This window comes from Kryptolebias marmoratus, linkage group LG3 (genome assembly GCF_001649575.2).
Source record: "Kryptolebias marmoratus isolate JLee-2015 linkage group LG3, ASM164957v2, whole genome shotgun sequence".
Lineage (NCBI taxonomy): Eukaryota > Metazoa > Chordata > Actinopteri > Cyprinodontiformes > Rivulidae > Kryptolebias > Kryptolebias marmoratus.
Genome location: NC_051432.1, coordinates 6,197,575 through 6,217,014, shown reverse-complemented (window position 1 = coordinate 6,217,014; position 19,440 = coordinate 6,197,575). Strand labels below are relative to the sequence as shown.

At 40.3% G+C, this 19,440-nt stretch overlaps 1 protein-coding gene and 1 long non-coding RNA gene across 4 annotated transcripts; both read left to right on the top strand.

The window, feature by feature from the left end:
- Positions 1-19: 19 nt before the first annotated feature.
- LOC119616889 lies at positions 20-3,353 on the top strand. Its single transcript, XR_005232952.1, has 2 exons — positions 20-223; positions 309-3,353. It is a non-coding gene; the product is annotated as an uncharacterized LOC119616889 (long non-coding RNA).
- A 693-nt stretch (positions 3,354-4,046) lies between these two features.
- Positions 4,047-16,529, top strand: LOC108244326. 3 transcript variants are annotated; one of them, XM_017430440.3, is made up of 12 exons: positions 4,047-7,540; positions 7,875-7,939; positions 8,303-8,451; positions 8,552-8,714; positions 9,858-10,220; positions 10,922-11,203; positions 11,278-11,301; positions 12,244-12,336; positions 12,446-12,476; positions 12,738-12,787; positions 12,984-13,018; positions 16,187-16,529. In XM_017430440.3, exons 2-12 carry the CDS (start codon positions 7,876-7,878, stop codon positions 16,277-16,279), a joined length of 1,347 nt encoding a protein of 448 aa, XP_017285929.1. In that variant the 5' UTR covers positions 4,047-7,540; position 7,875; the 3' UTR covers positions 16,280-16,529. The 3 variants fall into 3 exon arrangements, with proteins under 3 accessions (XP_017285929.1, XP_037830644.1, XP_017285928.1); XM_037974716.1 differs by having other exon boundaries at positions 7,740-7,939; XM_017430439.3 differs by lacking the exon at positions 4,047-7,540 and having other exon boundaries at positions 7,550-7,939.
- The last annotated feature ends 2,911 nt before the right edge of the window (positions 16,530-19,440 follow it).

Below are 19,440 nucleotides of genomic sequence, written 5' to 3'. Positions count from 1 at the left end.
ATTCTTTTCTCACCTTCATACATTTCCTCGTTTAGTTTCTTGTTTCTTTGTCTCCTCTCCATCCGTCCTCGCAGCGTTTCCTCTCGCCTCACGTCGACTGAAGAGTTTAACTTCAGGAGTTAATTGAATTAAATAAATTAAAATAAACGTTTCTTTGTTTTCAGGTGGTGGAGACAAACAGGACGGCTCTGTCTCACGCTCTGAGGCCTCCTCCTCCTCCTCTGTAAGGACATCTACCTGTCCTGATTACACCTGAACGCATCACATGACATCTGCCTGTCCTGATTTTTACCTTTTGTCTCCAACAGAAAACCGAAACCTTCTGCTGCATCTCAGCCTCTGGTGCCTCAAAGACCCGCCCCCGCCCCACCTGTTTAACCAATCAGGGCGCTTCCTACCTTCACACCCTCCTCCTCTTCCTCGTCTTCTCGCCTTCTTCCTTCCTAACCTCAGCCGCCGCTGGTTCCTTACTAACAGCCAGGAAAGAACCGTGAGCCGGGTCAGGGTGGGAACCGGACTCAGAGGACTGAACCGAACCGCTGGTCCTCCTCCTCAGCTCTGTCAGGTGACTCCACCTGTCACTGAACCAGCCAATCAGAACGCAGGACGGCCAGACACGCGCCACATCCAATGAGATTTAGATCCAGAGTTTCTCTTCCTGTTAGGTGTTAGCATGCTAGGTAGCTAACGGAAAATTTATGGAACATTACAGGAAGTAAACTCAACACTTACCTGCAGAAATCAGTCGTTTTATAATATTTCCAGGTGGGTTCTTTATAGAAACGTGTCTCTTTACGGCAGCCGTCCCTTCGTCCTCCTCTGTCTGATCAGTTTCCTGAAGACGAACCGTCCCAAACACCGAGTGGAGTCATTAGATAATCTCAGATATCAATTTACTTTAAAAATGATTTCTTATGACTTACTTTCACCATAACTGTTACAAAGGATGAAAACAATAGTCCTGAATTAATTTAAAGTCTATACTGTGGAGGTTAAGATGTTTATATTGTTGTTATGACCGAGTTTAATTGGATTGTTTTTAATTTGGGTTCATTTAAATCTGTAATAATTCAGGTCAGTCATTTTGAGGGTCAGGATTAAATCCTAAACGTGCGGCAGCTGCAGAGGTAAATAAATAACGTGCACGTTGGCCCCACGACTCTCTGATCACAAACTGTTTTAATCCCAGCCAGCCTCAGGTAAAGACAACTTTACTCACCTCAGGTTTGTCTCTCTCACCTGGTTCAGGGGGAGGGGCTATAGGACCATAACACCTGTGGCTCACCTGTCTTTTAAAAGAAGCCTGCCCTCACTCTGATTGGCTGGTTCCAGTTGCAGGGGGCGGAGCCTGCACCTGCTCACTTCTGTTTGCGTCTGAATGAAAGCACTGGTGTCACTTCTGCTCAGCACTGTCATAGGAATGTAACCCCGCCCCCCCAGGCTGCCGTGGCGCCCGGACTGCAGCGGCCCGGCCCGGTTTCTGTTTCACCTGTGGTACGTCACGTTTCTGCAGGGGATGTTTGCACGTCGGCTCAGATCTGTTCCACAGTCTTCTTCACCTGTAAGCCAAAAGGTTCTGCTGCTGCCGGCGGGCGGGCGGCGGGCCTGGATCTGACTGCTGTGAGACAAGGAGGGCGTCGTGTTTCACCTGCAGGAGCTGTTTTTAATGTGTTGTTTTGAGTGTTTTTGCACAGAAACAGAGGACTCTGTTACAGCTAACTTTGTGCCATTTGATTGTTTTCACGCCGAGAACTCGACTCTCGTCTGTCTGACCGACCCAGGTTAAGCTGGTTTTGTTAGTTAAGGTTGGTTAACTTCATTCAAATCTGTCCTCTGGATGTGGAGATATTTTGCTAACAGGCAGACAAACACACAGAGGTGATGAAATGATCACACTGAGCAGATTTTCATTTTTAAAAACATCCAGAACTTTGATTTCATCCAAGCAGAAACTAGTTAATTTATTTTTAGTAGCATCGGTTAGTGATGAATTATAAATATTAACTCAAACCTCAGCAGGAGGCTGTGAAACATTCCCGCTCCGCTCAGGAGCGCAGCGGCACATTTTCACATCCAGAAATGTTTCATCCCTGAGGAACTCCAACAGATTATAAATGATCTGAAGATGTGTCTGTTAGCAAAATATCTCACAAACCGCTGCACAGATTTTAGTGAAACTTTCAACTTTAAAACTGGTTAACGTTTGGAGTTTGCCACAGCCAGCCGACCTTAAACACCTTAAACTGGCCTGTTTTACAGAAATGAAGCTTAACTTTGGTGTGGTAGTAGCTGAGAGTCATCCCCAACATGTCAAACCTTTTATTTAATTTGTGTTCATATCTGATGTTTAAAACGCGTTAAAACCAGCAAATATTAAAAACATTTAAATAAAAAAACAACTAAAACGGCCGGTTTGTGGTCGGTTCTGTCAGTAATCTGAATAATTCTGCTCTTACAGTCCTGGTTTTAATGTTTTAAACAAATCAGACGAAGTTTAACTCGGTGGTTTGAGTCCGAACCTGGGTCAGTATTTCTGGGAGGTCAGGTGGAGGCTCAGCAGCAAACGCGTCAGCGCCCTGAGTTTAGGTTTTCAGGATGTTCTTTTCTCCCGTTTTACTCCGTTCTTCTATAAACCTGGAACCACAGTTCTGTGACGACGCAGTACTTTTCAGTGGTAGTACTACAGTACTTTACTGCAGTACTGACGTCTCTGCAGCCTGAGAGGTAAAACTCGGGGCAGAACGAGCCTCTTATTAAACCCTTTGTTGATCATTAAAACCCAGGATGGAGAGGACGGTCACCATGGCGATGTGGGAGACTTTTATAGGACGGATGTAACTCTGTGTCTGTGGTAATCAGAAATGTTTTTACTTTTGTTTGTTTGTTTTTTTTTGTTTGTTGTCCTATTATTGAAATGTTTAAACTCATAGTTGCCCTTTGGTACACTTAGTTACCCTTCCAGTACCATTAGTTTAGTTTAGTCTGTCTTAGCTTATATAGTTTCTGATCTGTTTAGCTGAGGTTTTTGAATCCTAGTTTAGTTTATGTTAGCTTATTATCCGTTTACTATATCTTAGTTTGGTTTTCCTCAGTTTATCTTCAGTATGACTTGTTTTAGATAAGTTTAGTTGAGCTTTTTATATCCTAGTTTCCTAGCTGTTTTATTTTACTTTTGCTATTATTGTGTGTGTTTCCATGCTGTAAAGCACTTTGAACCGCCTTGTCGCTGAAAAAGTGCTATATAAATAAATTTGACTTGACTTGTAAAATCTACCAGCACTTACTGTAGGACCTTGAGTTAAAAAAAAAAAAAAAAAACTGCCTTCACTTCAGCCTCTGAAACCATTTCCCAGGTCAGTGAAACGCTTTTCCCCCCAGGAGCTAATCAGAGCCTCCACACTGTTCATGTTGATGAGCTAAACACCACAGGGGAGCCAATCAGGGACTCCGTTCAATTATTCTGACACGCAGGGAGACGCAGAGGCACGGGGACGTCCATATATGCACTGATAAAACCCATCTGGATCACACTGGAGTCCAAACCTTCCTAAAGAAGCAGTGTTTTATGTAACTTACTCTGAATTCAGGCACTTTAACTCTGCAGCGTTTCAAATCTAAAACTAAAAATTGTTCCTAAAGGAGCTGTTAAAAATGACTAAAAGCGTCTTTAACTTTTATTCATCTTTGCAGATGTGCAGATCTTGTTTTCTATTATCACTCTTAACTGTTGATAATGGCCTATTTATTCAGAAAACAGGACAATGAAACAACTTGATGTAATTTAGAAAATGGCAACAATTAAACACTTGTGCCACCTGCTGAAAAATCCCACAAATTACATCGATTTAGTTATATTTTTCCTTTCACATCAACTTCACTTATAACACAACAGATATGATAAATAATTTATTGACATCTATTTAAAAAAAAACCTCTTGTCATGAATGTCAGTGTTTTGGTTCTTTGTTTGAATCTGGTTTCTTGTTTTGGATTGTCTGTTGGTTTTCTGTTTCCTTGTCATCATTCACCTCCCCAGTAGTTTTCCATTCATGCCTGCCACGCCCACCTCACCTGCTCCTCGTTTAGTCCACAGCTGCACCCCATAATCATTTTCCCTCTGTCTTTAAAACCGGTCTCTGTTTTGTCACTTGTCACTGGGTCATTCCGTTTTGTCATGCTGGTTGTCTCTTTGTTCATTGCCTTGCCTTCGTTCTGGATTTTGTTATTGTTTGTTTCTGCTGCCACGCCAGCCTTTTGTTTTGGTTATATTTACTTTAATAAATTAGTTTTATTTTAAAAAGACATGAGTCTGCGCTCTGGGTTCACCTCTGTCTCCACGCCTTATGACACCTCTAAATTAAAGCTCTGGCCCTCCTTGAAGGGATGCATACCGCCCACTACCTGAGATCATCTTATGTTGAGAAATGGCGACGATGTGGTCGTTTTGGACAAACAATAAGTGATAAATCCTCCATGATCTGTTAGTGCTTGAAGTGCGTGTTGAGGATGACCCTCAGTTACTACCATGTCAGATTTAACTCAATATCTGTAAAACTGACCGAGTTAGAGCCAATTTCGTGTTGGCCAAAAAAGATCAGCTGTTGCTGCCATCTTGAATTGGGGGTGACTCCAAAAGGTAATGAGTTGCAGATGTGTGCCCAGTGATTACTTCCTAAAAGCTTCATTAAAATCCATCCACTGGTTCACGAGATATTTTGCTAACAGACACAACAGCACACACAGTAAGACAAGATAATTTCAGCTATTTCCAAAAGTTTCTGTGTTTTTCCTCTTGACTGACAGCCAACCTTCAGGTCAGAGCAGTAAAGGCGCATCCTGATGGACAGACTTTGTTTCCACGCTGGTTGCTAAGCAACAAAAAACTTCCTCGGTGGACTCCATCTTGGAATTCATTCAGCAAATCCGCCACCCTGGCCCCTGGCCTGCTGTCATTAGCGTCACCTCGAAGTGCCTAAAGCCTGGAACAGCACGCGCATCGCTCCCAGCATCTTTTCAAGCTAACATTCAACATAAATTAGGTGCTAAAAGCAGAAATAAACCATTTCCACCTTCTCTCGTACCTGTTCGTCCTGAGCAGCAGGAGACGCTGTTGTTTCGTCACAGACACTTAAACGCTTCGGCTCAGGACTGAAGTCGTTTTAAACTTTCCTTTTCTTTATTTCTCTCTTTATTTTTCTTTTTGTTTTACGAGCTGTTACTCCACAGCACCTACCTCTCTGTATTTGCAAACTTTGAGCTGTGGAGCTCGTGCACGCTGCTGCTGCCCGCGGCGCGAGACCCAAAGAGTAATACTCATGTACGGATATGGGGGGGCGTCTCAATGAAACAGCCACAGTTTATTCCCCCTAAACACGAGCTGAAAGATTAATATTTTAAAAAATTACGTATTCAGCAGCATTTAGCTACCTATATCTTCACCTGGTTCCTGGAAACCTACAGGTGATCTAACAGAACAGCCCACCCGTGGAATGTGCTGCTTGATGGTACTGCGCATGCGCGTTCGTTCACACTTGTCCTTAAATAGCCTCTGATTTATTCTCGTGTCGACCAAAACACATTAAACAACCACCACGGCGATTCTCCACCACCACATAAAAAAATTGGTGTGGGGAAAGAAATTAAATAGTTCTTTATTTATTACAAGAGGTTAAAAAGGAGTCCTGACTAGATTTAACAACAACAACAACAAAGTCAGGATTAGTGAAACTGTTTTCATTATGCTTCATTATGGTTTGATAGTAGTTGAGAGTCATCTTCAACACATTCTCTGAGCGCTAATACATCTTGTGAGATTTCTCATGAGTTTACTTTTAATTTACAATGTTTGACCAAAGCTTCTCTAACTCCATCTTTTCTCATAATAAGATGATCTTAGTCTAATACACTGGAGTGAAAGGCAGTGGGCGACGTGCATTCCTTCAAGAAATGCTAGACCTTTAATGAAATAAAGTTGTTTCTCGGGAAAAACACTTTTTTTTTTTCTCAACAAAGCAGGAGATCTAAACAAAAGGCAGCACAACCTTTGTCTGGATGGTAAAGTCTCTGAGCAGCTCCCATCATTAAACTAACACCCCTCCTCCCCCCATCTTCCGGTGGTTTGTTTGGCTCATTGTAACCTTTGACATCATCTCACATCTGACCTGAGATGATGTCATGTTTTGGGTGAAACATGACATCAGTGTCATGTTTCACCCAATGTCACATGCTGTTTTTATTTTGTTTTTTAATTATGTAAAGCACCTTGAAATGCCTTGCTGCTGAAATGTGCTATACAAATAAAATTTGATTGATTGATTGATTGATTGATTGATTGATTGATTGATTGAGCTATTTGGATCAGCATGTGAATCAGTCCCATTTGGTTTGTTTAGACTTTTTTTTGTTCTTTAGCAAAACCTTTTCTTTTCCTTTCTCATCAATGTTCAAAAATCATTTTCAGATGAAATATTCCTTTTAGTAAAATGAAACGTCTTGTTTAGTCAAGTAGTGGCATATCTTGTTCTCACATTTGGCTTTTTTTCCCCTCATGTCCTTCGTTATCTATCAACTAAATTTCTCACTCTCTTAAAGCAGCTTCTTCTTTCTTCTTCTTTTCTTTTTCGACTGTGTGACAACAAGTGTCCTTTCTTTGGAACATGCTCATATATACTTTGCTGCTGAAAGAGGAAGGCAGACACTGATGTTTTGGCCCGTGTGTGTAGGTGTGTGTGTGTGTGTTTCGGTCTGTCTTTAACCAAAAGATTATTGATAATCATTGGTTCCAAGTGCTGCCTATTCCGAAAGATCTTTACTTCAAACTTTAGCATTAACTTTTAGTGTCAATTCGTTGTTCTGTCTGTTAGCAACATATCTCAAGAACCACTGGATAGATTTTGACCAAAGAACTGATTATTGTCTTGAGTCAAGCCAATACAAGATGGTCTCCAACATAAAAATGGCTCTAACTCTGTCAATTTTACATAATCTAAAACCTGATGTGGTATTAGTTGAGAGTCACTCATAACTTATACTCTGACTGGGATTACTTTATGATAATGCGTGAGATCTAACAATATAACGTTTTTCAAGGTTTGACCAAAATGGCTACAACGCTGTCATTTCTCAACATAAGATGATTTTAGTCTAAAACCTTGACATTAAAGATGGATATGCAGTCTTTCAAGGATTGTTGCCATTTATTTGGTTGTTTGTTTGTGGTCTTCATACAAAAAGGTTTTTTAAATGTTCATGTGTTTACAACAGTTATCTGAAGCTGCTCTTCTCTCTGCAGACGTAGCTGGTGTACAGGCACTATCAGGAAAAAGGGGGGACCACAGCGTAACAGACACACAGCAGAAACAGCTGGGATAAATACATGTTGGTGAAATGAGGAAACTGTACGCTTGTTCTCTTTTCAGATGAGTAACGTGACCAAAAGTGGTGGAAAAGTCAGGGGTTTGGTGTGAACTGATGGATGGTGACAGGAACTCACACAACTTTGACAGCAGCTGTGGCAGTGATTTACCCACCCCACAATAGGGTCTGCATCCCAACAAAAAGATTCATTCTTGCAATTTGATTTAGTGGAAATCACACTTTTCACTTCCTCGTGCCATCAGAGGTTATGGTGGCAAATATTACTGCTGCTGACAGTATTACCTATTTAAAGTTTATAAGTCTTATAGTCGTCACACCACACATCCGTGAAATGATCTCCTAAAAAGGAAGTGTGCTTACAGGTCCGACTTCCCCCTCTGTTCTGCCTTCGAGAGGATGTCAGCAGCATTAAGAAAACACGGCGAGAGGAAGACAGAGAGGAGACGTGTGTTTGGAGGAGCTTTATTTACTCCAGCAGCTCTTCTGTTTGTGTCCAGGATGCCGGTTGTCAGTGTGGGATCACCCTGGTTTTATGCCTTCATGCTCACTTCTGTACATCTAGGTAAGCGTTGTATGACAGATGATTGGAAAATGTTTCTTTTAAAATTGAATTTTTTGTCATTATTTTCAATCATAACAGTATTCCTTTAGTTTTGACCAACAGTAAAAAGCAACACAAGAATAGTTATTCACTGTTTAAGGTCAAATAGTATATCAAAGATGTGTGGCATTTAAAAAATAAAAATCTGACTCTATCAGTGCTGAATTTTTAGTGTCCTAATTATTCAGCTGACGTCCTTTTATTTGTTACAAAATGACTGTTAGAACATGTAGCAACCGGTGTTGCTGAATCAACTGAGAGGTTGTTGCTGCTGATGGATTAAGAGGAAATTTTGGTAACTTGCATCTTTTTTTTTTCTTGTAGATAGCCTTTCAGCCTCCACTTCCTCCCCCACCCTTCCAACACCCACCCTGAACATGTCCTCTAGGCGGGGAGACTCAGTGGTCCTGGTCTGCCGAGCCCCCGGCGGTCATCGTGGGCTTGAGTTCATGTTGTATCGAGACACAGACAAAGTAAGGAGGTCTTAGAGAGCTGTTTGTGTGTAATGTTGCTCTGCCTTCACTGGGCTCCTGTGATTTTATTTGCTTTTTCTTCTTCTCTTATTTCATTGAGGTGGAGTCGAAGGTCTTACAGTCTGCAGCTAAACAGGTTCAGTTCACTGTCAGGATGGAGGACAGAGGTTTAGGCCAGCATCAACTTTTCTGCTGTCTCTACAGGAGCCAGGGAGGGCAATACAGCTCGTTCAGTCCGTATTTACAAGTGGAGCCTCTAAGAGGTTTGTCAGCTGCACTGAAAATAGTGAAAAAAAACCTCAGTTTTGTGTGTGGGACAAACCTTCTGTTCCTGCCAAACAGATGCGTATTTGTCTCTTGTTCTGCACAGTTTGTGACTTCTGACAGAAAACGTGACTGTAAAACGATTTTAGACTCCAGATGAGGGCTGGTTAGAGGTGTGGGAGGTGAATCACGAGCGCTTTATGCTGCTCCTTTACATTTTCTTCGCACAAGGAACAAATGCAGACAGACAAACAGTTGGTTTAAATCTGCAGCAGGTGGAGATTCTACATGTGGTGAGAGATAATAAACACTCCCATCCGCTCCACTCTAACCTCCAACACACTTCTGTGTGCAGATGCTCTCTGTGGTCTCTTATCGTCCTCCACTCTGTGGGTGTGTGCGGCAGAAGTGACATCCTGAACTTCATACAGAAACCACACACACCCACTGACACACACACCACACACACAACATCATACACATCATGCTCTTCTTAAAGAAAGTTCAGCTCGAAACTTGGGAAATGACGTTTGGCAGCATTATATTTCATTTTTCATCAACTTTATAACAGATGTGTAAGTATGTTAAAAAAAAAAAATTAACGGAGTTTGTATTTTCTGATAAAATGCAGTTTGATTGCTGAGTGCTGAATGAGTGCTCGAATTACAACAAGCAAAAGAGAGGCTCAAATTAAGAAAACAATTGCAAAACTGTAGCAAAAAAGCAAAAATGATCAAAAGTTAAAACTAGCTAAACTATAAATCAGAGCAAAAATGTGCAAAACAGTAGCGCAAACCTAATTGTAGATAAAAGCTTAAATTGAGCAAAAACAGCTTAAAGCAAGAATGGTGAAGACAATTTGAAAGAACACAAAGTTGGCAAGCAATTTCAAACATTTAATGCATTTCTATGAGAAAGAACTGTAAATTAAAGTCTTTTTAGATATTAAAGTAACAAAAACTAAAGGTCATATCCATATTTCTTTGAATGAGCTGAACATTTTAAAATCTGAATAGTTAAACTGCTGAAAGAATGATGAAGTAGTTACAGGCCAAAAAAAAAAAAACATATAGAGGGAACTAAAAAGAGAATCAAAAACCCTTTGTGTGAATGCTGAAAAATCACATTTTTTTGTCCTGTAGCTGAAGACCCGACTCAAAGCCTTCCCTCGCTGCCCCCTCCTCTCTTGTCTGTGGAGCCCTCCTCTGGTATAACATGGGGGGACACGCTCCGCTTCCGCTGCACCGTTCCAGCTCCCCTGTCCCAGTCCCAGTCCAACAATCGGGCCACCTTCCTTCTGCTGAGGAGCAGCAGGCCAACGACGTCTGTGATCCCTCAGCTTCATGCCGCTCAGGTGTCACAGTCTGAACCCCAGCCGGGGGTCTTCACCGTGGGGCCAGTTGGACGAGGAGAGGAAGGGGAGTACTCCTGCATCTATCAGATCACCCAAAGGAGGAGGCCGGTCAATTCATCTGTCAGCAATGTGGTTCAAATTACTCTTACAAGTAAGAAGTATTCAGATTTTATTCATTTGTTTAAGACTATCCCAATTCTGACTAGGTTGTGTAAAATGTAAGAAAACAAAAACAGAATGTAATGATTTGCAAATCTCATAAACCCATAGTTTAACAATGGAACATAGTAAACACATAAGAAATTTTAGGAACTTAAGGTAATTTTGAATTTTATGGCAGCAACACTTCTCAACAAAGTTAGGGCGGCCATGTTTACCTCTGTGAAACACCCCCTCTTCTGAAAAGATCACAGACATCCAGTATTAACTTTCAGCTTTGCTCTTTGAGCTCTGGGATTTCTCCAGATTCTTCAAATCTTTTGATGATATTCTGGACTTTGATGGGAGATTTAAAGTCTTCACTACTTTTCGTTGAGGAACATTGTTATGAAACTGTTCCCGTGTTTTTAGACACTGTTTTTCTTTTAGTTATATCATTTAATATGTTAACTACGTTCCACTGTGGACAAAATATGGTTCAACAAATTTCCAAATCACCATATTCCATTTTTATTTCTCATTTACACAAAGTTGTCATTTTTTTGGAATTTGGATTGTATTTAAAATGATGTAACTGATAGGACTAAGTCACCTCTTTTAAAGAAAAACAAAAGTGTTTTACCGCTCTGATTGGTCTTGCCAGTATTTTTACCCGAGTAAATGTGGCTTATGTTTTTCTGGTTTTCTTCTCAGACATGCTTCCAGTCCCCTCCCTTGCGCTCCAGCAGCAGACAGATGTCTGGCATTTGCTCTGCACCGGCTCTCCTGCGTACCCCGGTGCGGTGTTCTCACTCTACCTGGAGGAGAGCGAACATCCTTTTGACTCCCAGCAGGCCAAAGCGATCCAGCATCAAGCCACATTCCCAGTGCCGGTCCAGGACGCTCCGGTGGCCTTGTACCAGTGTCAGTACAGTGTCCTGCTGGGGAGGACGTGGAGGAACTCTGATCGAAGCGTCCCTCTGGCTGTAACCACAGGTGCAGATGTGTGTTACTGATGTTGCCTGAGTGTGTGTTTATGTTTTTAACTGTTTCTTTCTTGCATGTTGCAGGAAACTCTCCTCCTGCAGCATTAGGTAGGCCTGCAGTATGACATCATTTTTACTTCCTGTCTGTGTCTGTGTGTTTGTATCTCATGAACCACGGGATGAATTTTAATGAAACTCATGGAAAATAATCGTTGGATTTACATCTACAACTGATTAACGTTCGGAGTCAATAAAATTCAAGATGGCTGCCACAGCTAAGGAACCTCCGCAAACACAAAAAATACTATTTCAGTCAGTTTTAAAGGTTTTCCCCTCAAATGTGGAGTTGTAGCTGAGAGTGATTCACCACACGTATTACAAGTGCTACACACACATCTTTGCTTAAACGTTTGGCAGTAACTGTTAGCTTTTGAAGTCAGCCCAATTCAAAATGGCTGCCACAGCTAATCAACCTCAGCCAAAACAAAAATGGCTATAACTCAGTCAATTTAACAATACTGATATTGAGCTAAAATTTAGTGTGGTAGTAGCTGAGAGTCATTCTCAACACGTACTTTAAGCTCTAACACAGGAGTGTTAAACTCCAGGCCTCGAGGGCTGCCGTCCTGGAAGTTTTAGGTTTTTCTGCTCCAACACACCTGATTCAAATGGTTTAATCACCTCCTCACCAAACCATCGAGTTCTCCAGAAGAATGTCCACAAGTCATCCATTTAAAGCAGGTGTTTTAAAGCAAGAACACATCTAAGACATGCAGGAGAGCGGCCCACGAGGAACCAGGTTTGACACGTGCGCTCTAATGGATTCTTTTGAATCAAATCACCAATAACGTCATTTACAACATTGGACTAAAATGACTCCTAACTCTGTCTCTTCTCATCATGAGATGATCTTAGTCTAAAACTCTGGCATTAAAGGCGGTGGGCGATATGCATTATTTTAAGGAATGTTAGGCCTTTAATCTTAAATGTGCATCTTTCAGTTCTTTTGTGTGTGGTAATAATCTAAGTGTGTGTGTGTGTGTCTGTCAGGTGCAGACTGGCCTTTCTTACTCGGCTCAATCTCTGCTGCAGTCTTGTTCGTCTTCTCACTGGGTTTGGTGGCCATGGTGGCACACAGGAAAGGTATTCGCTCAGAAAATTTTTATGATTTCCCATACATCCTGCTTCTTTTCCTTTGTGAAACTGATTATTTCTTCCCCTTCTCCTATTTTCTTTTTTCACTTCTTTAAAGTAAAAGCAGCGGCTGAAGAAAAGAAGAGAAGGTATTGTGTTTTTAGTGTCAATGAATCCTCTAAACATCATACATAATTCACATGTAAATATTTCCATACAAAATGTTTTTTTTTTATTTTTATAAAAGTTCTGTAACCACTACAGAAGCAAATGTTTGGCTCAAAAGAGCAATTCAACAAACAGTTTAATATTAAAGTGTTGCTGGTAATTTGTAGATTATTGTGTATGCACTGTAGAATTAAAACATAATTTAATATTGCATTAAATGTTGCCGTTTTACGCTGTTGCAGGCAGGAAGCCCAGTTCTGGGCTCAGCGTCACGCTCAGGATCATGTTACTGGTGAGTTCTTTTTTTTTTATTTATTTCCAGAATCTCATTTCCTCTTTTTCGATTTATGGCTCATTCTATTTTGCCCCACCATCTGTTCATCCTTATTTTTCTGGGCTCTAAATATTTCATAAAACTCCATTTGATGACGCTCACCGAAAAGACTTCTTGGTTCTGTAGCTGACTGTTGTGTTTTTTGCTTCTTCAGACCTCAGACTCAGACGAACAAGCTTAACCACTCAGGTAAACGTCCGCCAACACAGACATCTCTTGTTGCTGCTGAGAGCTCTAAAAAAATTATTGAGGTGGGAAAAACCCGCCAGTCTTTGAAGCTTTCCATCACAGAGTTGTGACCTGAAGGAAAACGCTGACGCTTTTTGACAAACGTTGGAGACAATCTGGTTTGGAGTGAAAAATGTCAGTGCTTTTATTTTTTTGCTGCATGAGGCAAACATGGTAGCTACATCAGAACTGATTTGCACCAGGCTTCTCCATCTGCCCCTAATGTATCTCAAAATGGTACCATTAATAATTAAGGATGAGGCATTTCTTGAAGGAATGAGTATCTCTTGTTACCTTTCACACCAGAGTTTTAGGCTAAGATCATCTGATGTTGACAGCTGACGGAGTTTTCCCCATTTTGGTTAAACTTAGAAAATAATGCTGAATATGTGTTGGGGATCTTTAGTTTCACTCCTTCACACAGCCTGCCTTTCTCAGAATGATGTGTTTTTTAATGGTTCATGAGGAAGAGCCACGGCCACCAGGATCTGTGAAACGGCGGGTTGGTGGTTTGAGCCCAGCTTCCCCAGTTCCACATATTTGCACTCCACTTTTGAGCTTTCTCATCCTGTGGTTTTTATGCTTACTGACTCCAATGAAAGACGTAGATCTGTAAAACTAGTTCAAATGTCACCGCTTTATAAAAATAGCACATTTAAACATTATTTAGATTGTTTATATTGTTGCTTTCAACCATTTACACAAACAGTAATATAGCACTTTGTATATTTTATTTGCATGGATATATGCTATTTTGCTCTACAATCAGACTCCGGGGAGCATTTCAGGGATGATGTGAGGTTCAATGTTCAATGTTTTGTCCATGGACTCTTTGATACATAGAGAGATTAGGGATCAATCCACTTATTTTCTACCTCTAAGATGAACTAACTCAATGAATTCTGTCAAAATAGCTTTGCAATTGTACCTAGAAATGCTACTCATCAGGAATAAAGAGCATATTTGTTCCAGGAGCTAAAATTCAGATTGTTTTATACCTCAGCTTCAAGCTCTAAACAGAAAAGGCTTACAATTGACCAAAACAATCTCAACAAAGCTTTATGTATACAAGCAATGCTTTTACATTTGTGCATTAGTCTTTTGTTAAGGTGAGAGTGTTTGACTGAGCAATAGCAGATTTAAAGGAGCAGAAAATAGGACGAACCTTCACAACTCTGAGTCGCTTTGCTTCGTTCAGCTGGAATTTCTGGTATTCTGTGGCCTCTATGTTTCGACTGTTGATTCATTTTTACAAACAACGGTAAACGTCCTTACCTCTCTGCTGTAAACACACACACACACACACACACACACACACACACACACACACACACACACACACACACACACACACACACACACACGTTGTGAATCAACAACCCCACCCCTCTGAGGATTCTGAGAACTCATCAGCCAATACCCACACACTTATTGTTTTCCATTAGTGCTGCTGTGTGGTGTCAGAGCGTGCCTCCTAATAGAAGTAATGACTTTCATTAATTAGCCTGATGAAAGGCTCTCGTCAGGCTGAAGGCTCTCTGCAGGCTTTTTACTCTCACCCACACTGTGCACTGCTTCCGAGCAGCCATCACACACACACACAAAAAAAAAAAACCAGAATGCTGCCACCCCTGGATATTTGAATAGGTAACTATGTCACAGTTTGAGCAGTAATCACAGCATTTATTTGTATTTAAAAAAACACTTTGCGTAAGAAAAATATGCATGTTTTGGTTGGATTTCTTTGAAAATTGTTCAAAAATTTCTCTCGGTTTTTAAAGTTTAAGTAGTTTGAAGATCTGAGAGGCAAAATTACTGCATCGGGCCGTTTTAAATATTTACAGCACAGTGTTTATGGACCAACCATACATCGTCACAAGGAAAGACCTGAGATTTTGACCTTTACAGGATCAAGCCCAACAGAACCACAGGGCCTCCTGCAGCTCTGTTCTGCTGTGGGAGACATTTTTAAATGATTTACACCCATTTAAGGCTCCTTTCAGGCTCACAGCAAATCAACAATTTGTTGGACAGGAAGGGTTACAGAATACTGTGATGAAAATATAAATATCTTGATTTATTTCCCCGGGATCCCAAAGTCATCAGATAGTCAGTAAGCATTTATGGCAGATATTGAACGGATGTGTTTGCAAATAATTTCCATTTTGTAGAAGAATAATATTACGTTCTTCTATAAAGATTTAAGGCCTGGATTCACCATAAAATTGCTTGGCTTTGGCAGGCTCAAGTTAGAATTTTCCACATTTGCTTTATTTAAAAAAAACAAACTAACTAACTAAAAAAAAATCTTGCAAAGGGAGATGTGTGCTTCAAACAGCGCTGCCAACCAAACAACGTCTCTCTGCTCTGAAACATTTTGCCTATTTTTAAATAAGATTTTATCTGTGCATTCACAGGAAAACCTAGTCATATTTATATATATGCAACATGTGTGTTGCATATATATAAAGTGTGTAATATTTACCTTCTCCTGAGAGCTGGAGGTATATTTGTCTCCGGAGAAGAAACAGAAAAAACGAGCAATCTGCTGCACTGTTGCCTTCACAAAAAGAGGACAGGCGAGCCAGGAAAAAAAAAGTAAAACTGAGTGTCAGACATGATCTCATGACAGTAAGGAGCTTATTTCTCATGAAATAAATTGTCATTAAGATGTGTGACATCCTGTTGTTGCTGTTTTACATTCAGAACAGAATAACGTATCGCAGATGGAGCTTCACACCCAGGAGTTACCAAACAGAACCCAGAGGATTTACCTCATGGGATATTTATTTAATAATAATTAATTAATGACACAATTAATAATTAATTGTCATTATCTTGAAACTCAAAGCTGATTTGATGATTGCTAATGTGTGAAGAAGCAGAAAAGCAGGAAAAATAAATATCACATATTAAAACTGATAGAGGATAACCCTGAACAGATCCATCACCTGCTGCTCCGTTTAGACACCTTGAAAACTCATCCAGCAGTTGCTGAGTCTGTCTCAGGAAACATGAACGTATATTTAGCAGTGAAAGCAGTGGTAGGATATGAACTCTGCCACAGGAAATGACATCACACTTAGATCTTTAATTGGCTGTTGTTTTTGTGTGTTTCCTTGTGTGCAGGAATGGAGCAGCAGGGACACAGAAACAGCATCCAGATCTTCAGTCTGGAGCCCCTTCTCCACATTCACAACCCCGATCCATCCGGTCCATTAGAAGTGCTTGCTTCTTTTATAACTGTGTGCCAATGGGTGTGTGTGTGTGTGTGTGTGTGTGTATTTGTGTATATGTGATTATATTTTCTCTAAGCAGCAGCAGTTGGACTTGCACAGTGGGACAGGAAAGTGGTGTTTCCTCACTTCCTGTTTCATTTTTATGTGTGGCGGTCATTGTACAGTTTCACAGGATGTGATGTTTGTTTGATCTATGATTCTAAATACAGATTTAATAAAATTTTTTAAGCTTTTATGTGGAATGTGTCTTTTTAATGACTTGTCTGAAGCTTCATCGTTGACGGGGATAAAGCAGGTGAGGAAAGGTAACGTCAAGGTTTGTTGAGACGCTGCTTGTTAGAAATTGATTACAGTGATTGATCAAAGAAAGTCGATCCTCTTTAAGTTGTAGGGGTTTCACATATCAATACATAATAAAAACTGATCTGGTCTTTATCAGAATTATTCAAATATAACCTCAAGTAAACAAAAACACACAACAGATTCCACTGAGTCAATATTTATAAAGAAAAAAGAAGCCAAGACGGAAAAGCTGCATGTGAAAAAACTAAGTCTTGGTCTCCAGAGGAGTTCAGGGTCGACTCAATGACTGCAAGGAGCCCAGGTCCTGTGGCAGCAAAACAAGCCCAGATGATCACCCCTCCATCACCGTGCTTGAAAGTTGGTATAGGGCAGGGGTAGGCAATCCTGGTCCTGGAGGGCCACCATCCTGCATGTTTTACTTGTTTCTCAGCTCCAACACACCTGATTTGAATCAATGGGTGATTAACAGGCTTCTGCAGAACATGGAGAGGTGATTAAACCTCTGAATCAGGTGTGTTGGAGAAGAGAAACAAGGAAAATATGCAGGATAGTGGCTCTCCAGGACCAGGGTTGCCTACCTCTGGTGTAAAGGGTTTGTGCTGCCATGTTGTGTTTGGTTTTCTTCAAACATGCTGCTGTGTATTATGGGTTAGCATCTCTGATCTATGGTCTAATCTGTCCAAAGGACGTTGGAAAGCTTGTGGTTCATTCTATGTCATGATGCCATTTAGAGAGAAGAGATTTTCTTTTGGAGACCCTTCCAGACAAGCCACTTTTGCTCTTTTTTCTACTTGTTTAACCTGCTAACTGAGATGGAGCTCTTGGGTTTTATGTGTTTTCTCTGACACAGTCTAGTCTCTGAAAAGACTGCCGGCTGTCTTAAAGGTTTGCCACTTGAGAATAATCTTTCTGTTTGTGCAATGATGGACTTCAAATAGGTTGGAAATGACCTTTAACCCTTCCCAGACTGATGGAAAGCAACAGTTACTTCTCTGAGGTCATTGCTGATGTCTTTTCCTGCACGCTTTGGAGCTGCAAAGTGACAAAACACCTGTTTTAAAGAGCAGCTCACGCTGATGACGATCAAATAATTGATACATTTGATCAGCAACACCTGGCTGATGCTGAACCTTTTAACACCTGTGGAAGCATCAAAGGTGGACTTAGTTTTTCCACACACAACAAAGAAGGTAGACTTTCTTTCTTCCATGGCTATTTATTCCAGGTTGTTATCAGAAGATTAGTTTTTCTCATGTCATAAATCTTCTAAAGGTTACTGATAAAAAATATCTATTATCAGATTGTACATTCGGCAAAACCTTTTATTTTTTTATAAACCTAAAAATAGTACCGCATAGTACACGTGGCTGATTTCTGGTGAGTGAACAACACTTTGTGAAACAGAGTAGGTAAACAGTGACAGTAAAAGTGATCAAATATATTTCTAGCACATAAAGCATCAAATCATATAAAATGAAAGGCCTAGGATTCTTTGAAAGAGTGCATATCCCACTTTCATATCAAAGTTTTAGGCTAAAATTATGTTATGGTGAGAAACAATAGAGCTGTGGCTGTTTTAATAAAACCTTTTAAATGATGTTATGCACAATCTCATGTGTTATCACACAGCATCACAGTGAATGACTGTCAGCTACTACCACATCAGATTTGAGCTCACTCTCTGTCTGAGTTATAGCCAATTTTATGTTGGATAATTTCAATTAGCTGTGGCAGCCATCTTGAGCTGGATTGACTCCATATGTAATCAGTCAACTAATCAGTTGTTTTTGTCCATCCATTAATTGTTTTCATTAAAATCTGTTCAGTGGTTTCTGAGATATTTTGTCAACAGACAAAAATGGTTGCCTCTAACAGTTAATGCTGAAGATTTTTTAAGAAAATAATCTCACACCATGAGTAGCACTTGCAATATTAGTTGTAAATTACACTTTAGCTATAACCACACCAAACTGTAAAACTGACCAAAATGAAGTCATTGTTGTATTTTTCAAAGTCAGTTGGTTGTAGTGGCCATCTTGAACTGAGATGACTTCAAAAGTTAATCAGTTGTAGATGGATAACAATTATATATTGAGAGTTTCCTTAAAATCTGTCCAGTGCTTCATGAGAAACTTTGCTAACAGACAGACAGAGCTGATTGCAAATAGTTAATGGTAGAATTTAGCTTGTGCAACCTGTTAGAGCTCAAAGCATGTCTTGTGGACCAGCCTCAGCTACTACCACACCAACTTTTTGATCAACATCTGCAAATGTGACTGAAATATAATCATTTTTGCATTTTTTAAGGACAGTTGGCTGTGGAGGCCATCTTGAATGGTAATCAGATGTAGAGGCACATCCAGTGATTACAATCTGCAAGCTTCATTAAAGTTTGTCTTATGGTTCGTGAGGAATTTTAGCAACAAACACACACACACACAGGCAGAAACATGATCAGCTGACTTTCAGCTTTTGGTGGCGAGCAATAAATATTTCATTTGAAAACATTAAAATTCTTATGTAAAAACTGAATACTTAAAACAAACCGACCTGCTGTAGTTTGGCTGAATGTTCTGCAGAGGGCGCTGTTCATTTGCAGCATAAAACCTTGCAGAACAGTTTAATTACCACCATTTATCATGCTGATGTTCTTGATAGTGATAAAACATGGTCCAGCTCAGTGGAACATAGTGACCATGGTGTGCACACACACACAAAACATTAAATTACAAATGACTTCCTGGTTTCCTTTTTTCACCGTGTGAGAATGGGACACGCAGGCCCTTTGTTCCTCAGATCTGTATCTGAAAGTTTGTGTGTCACAATAATAAAAGAACATGG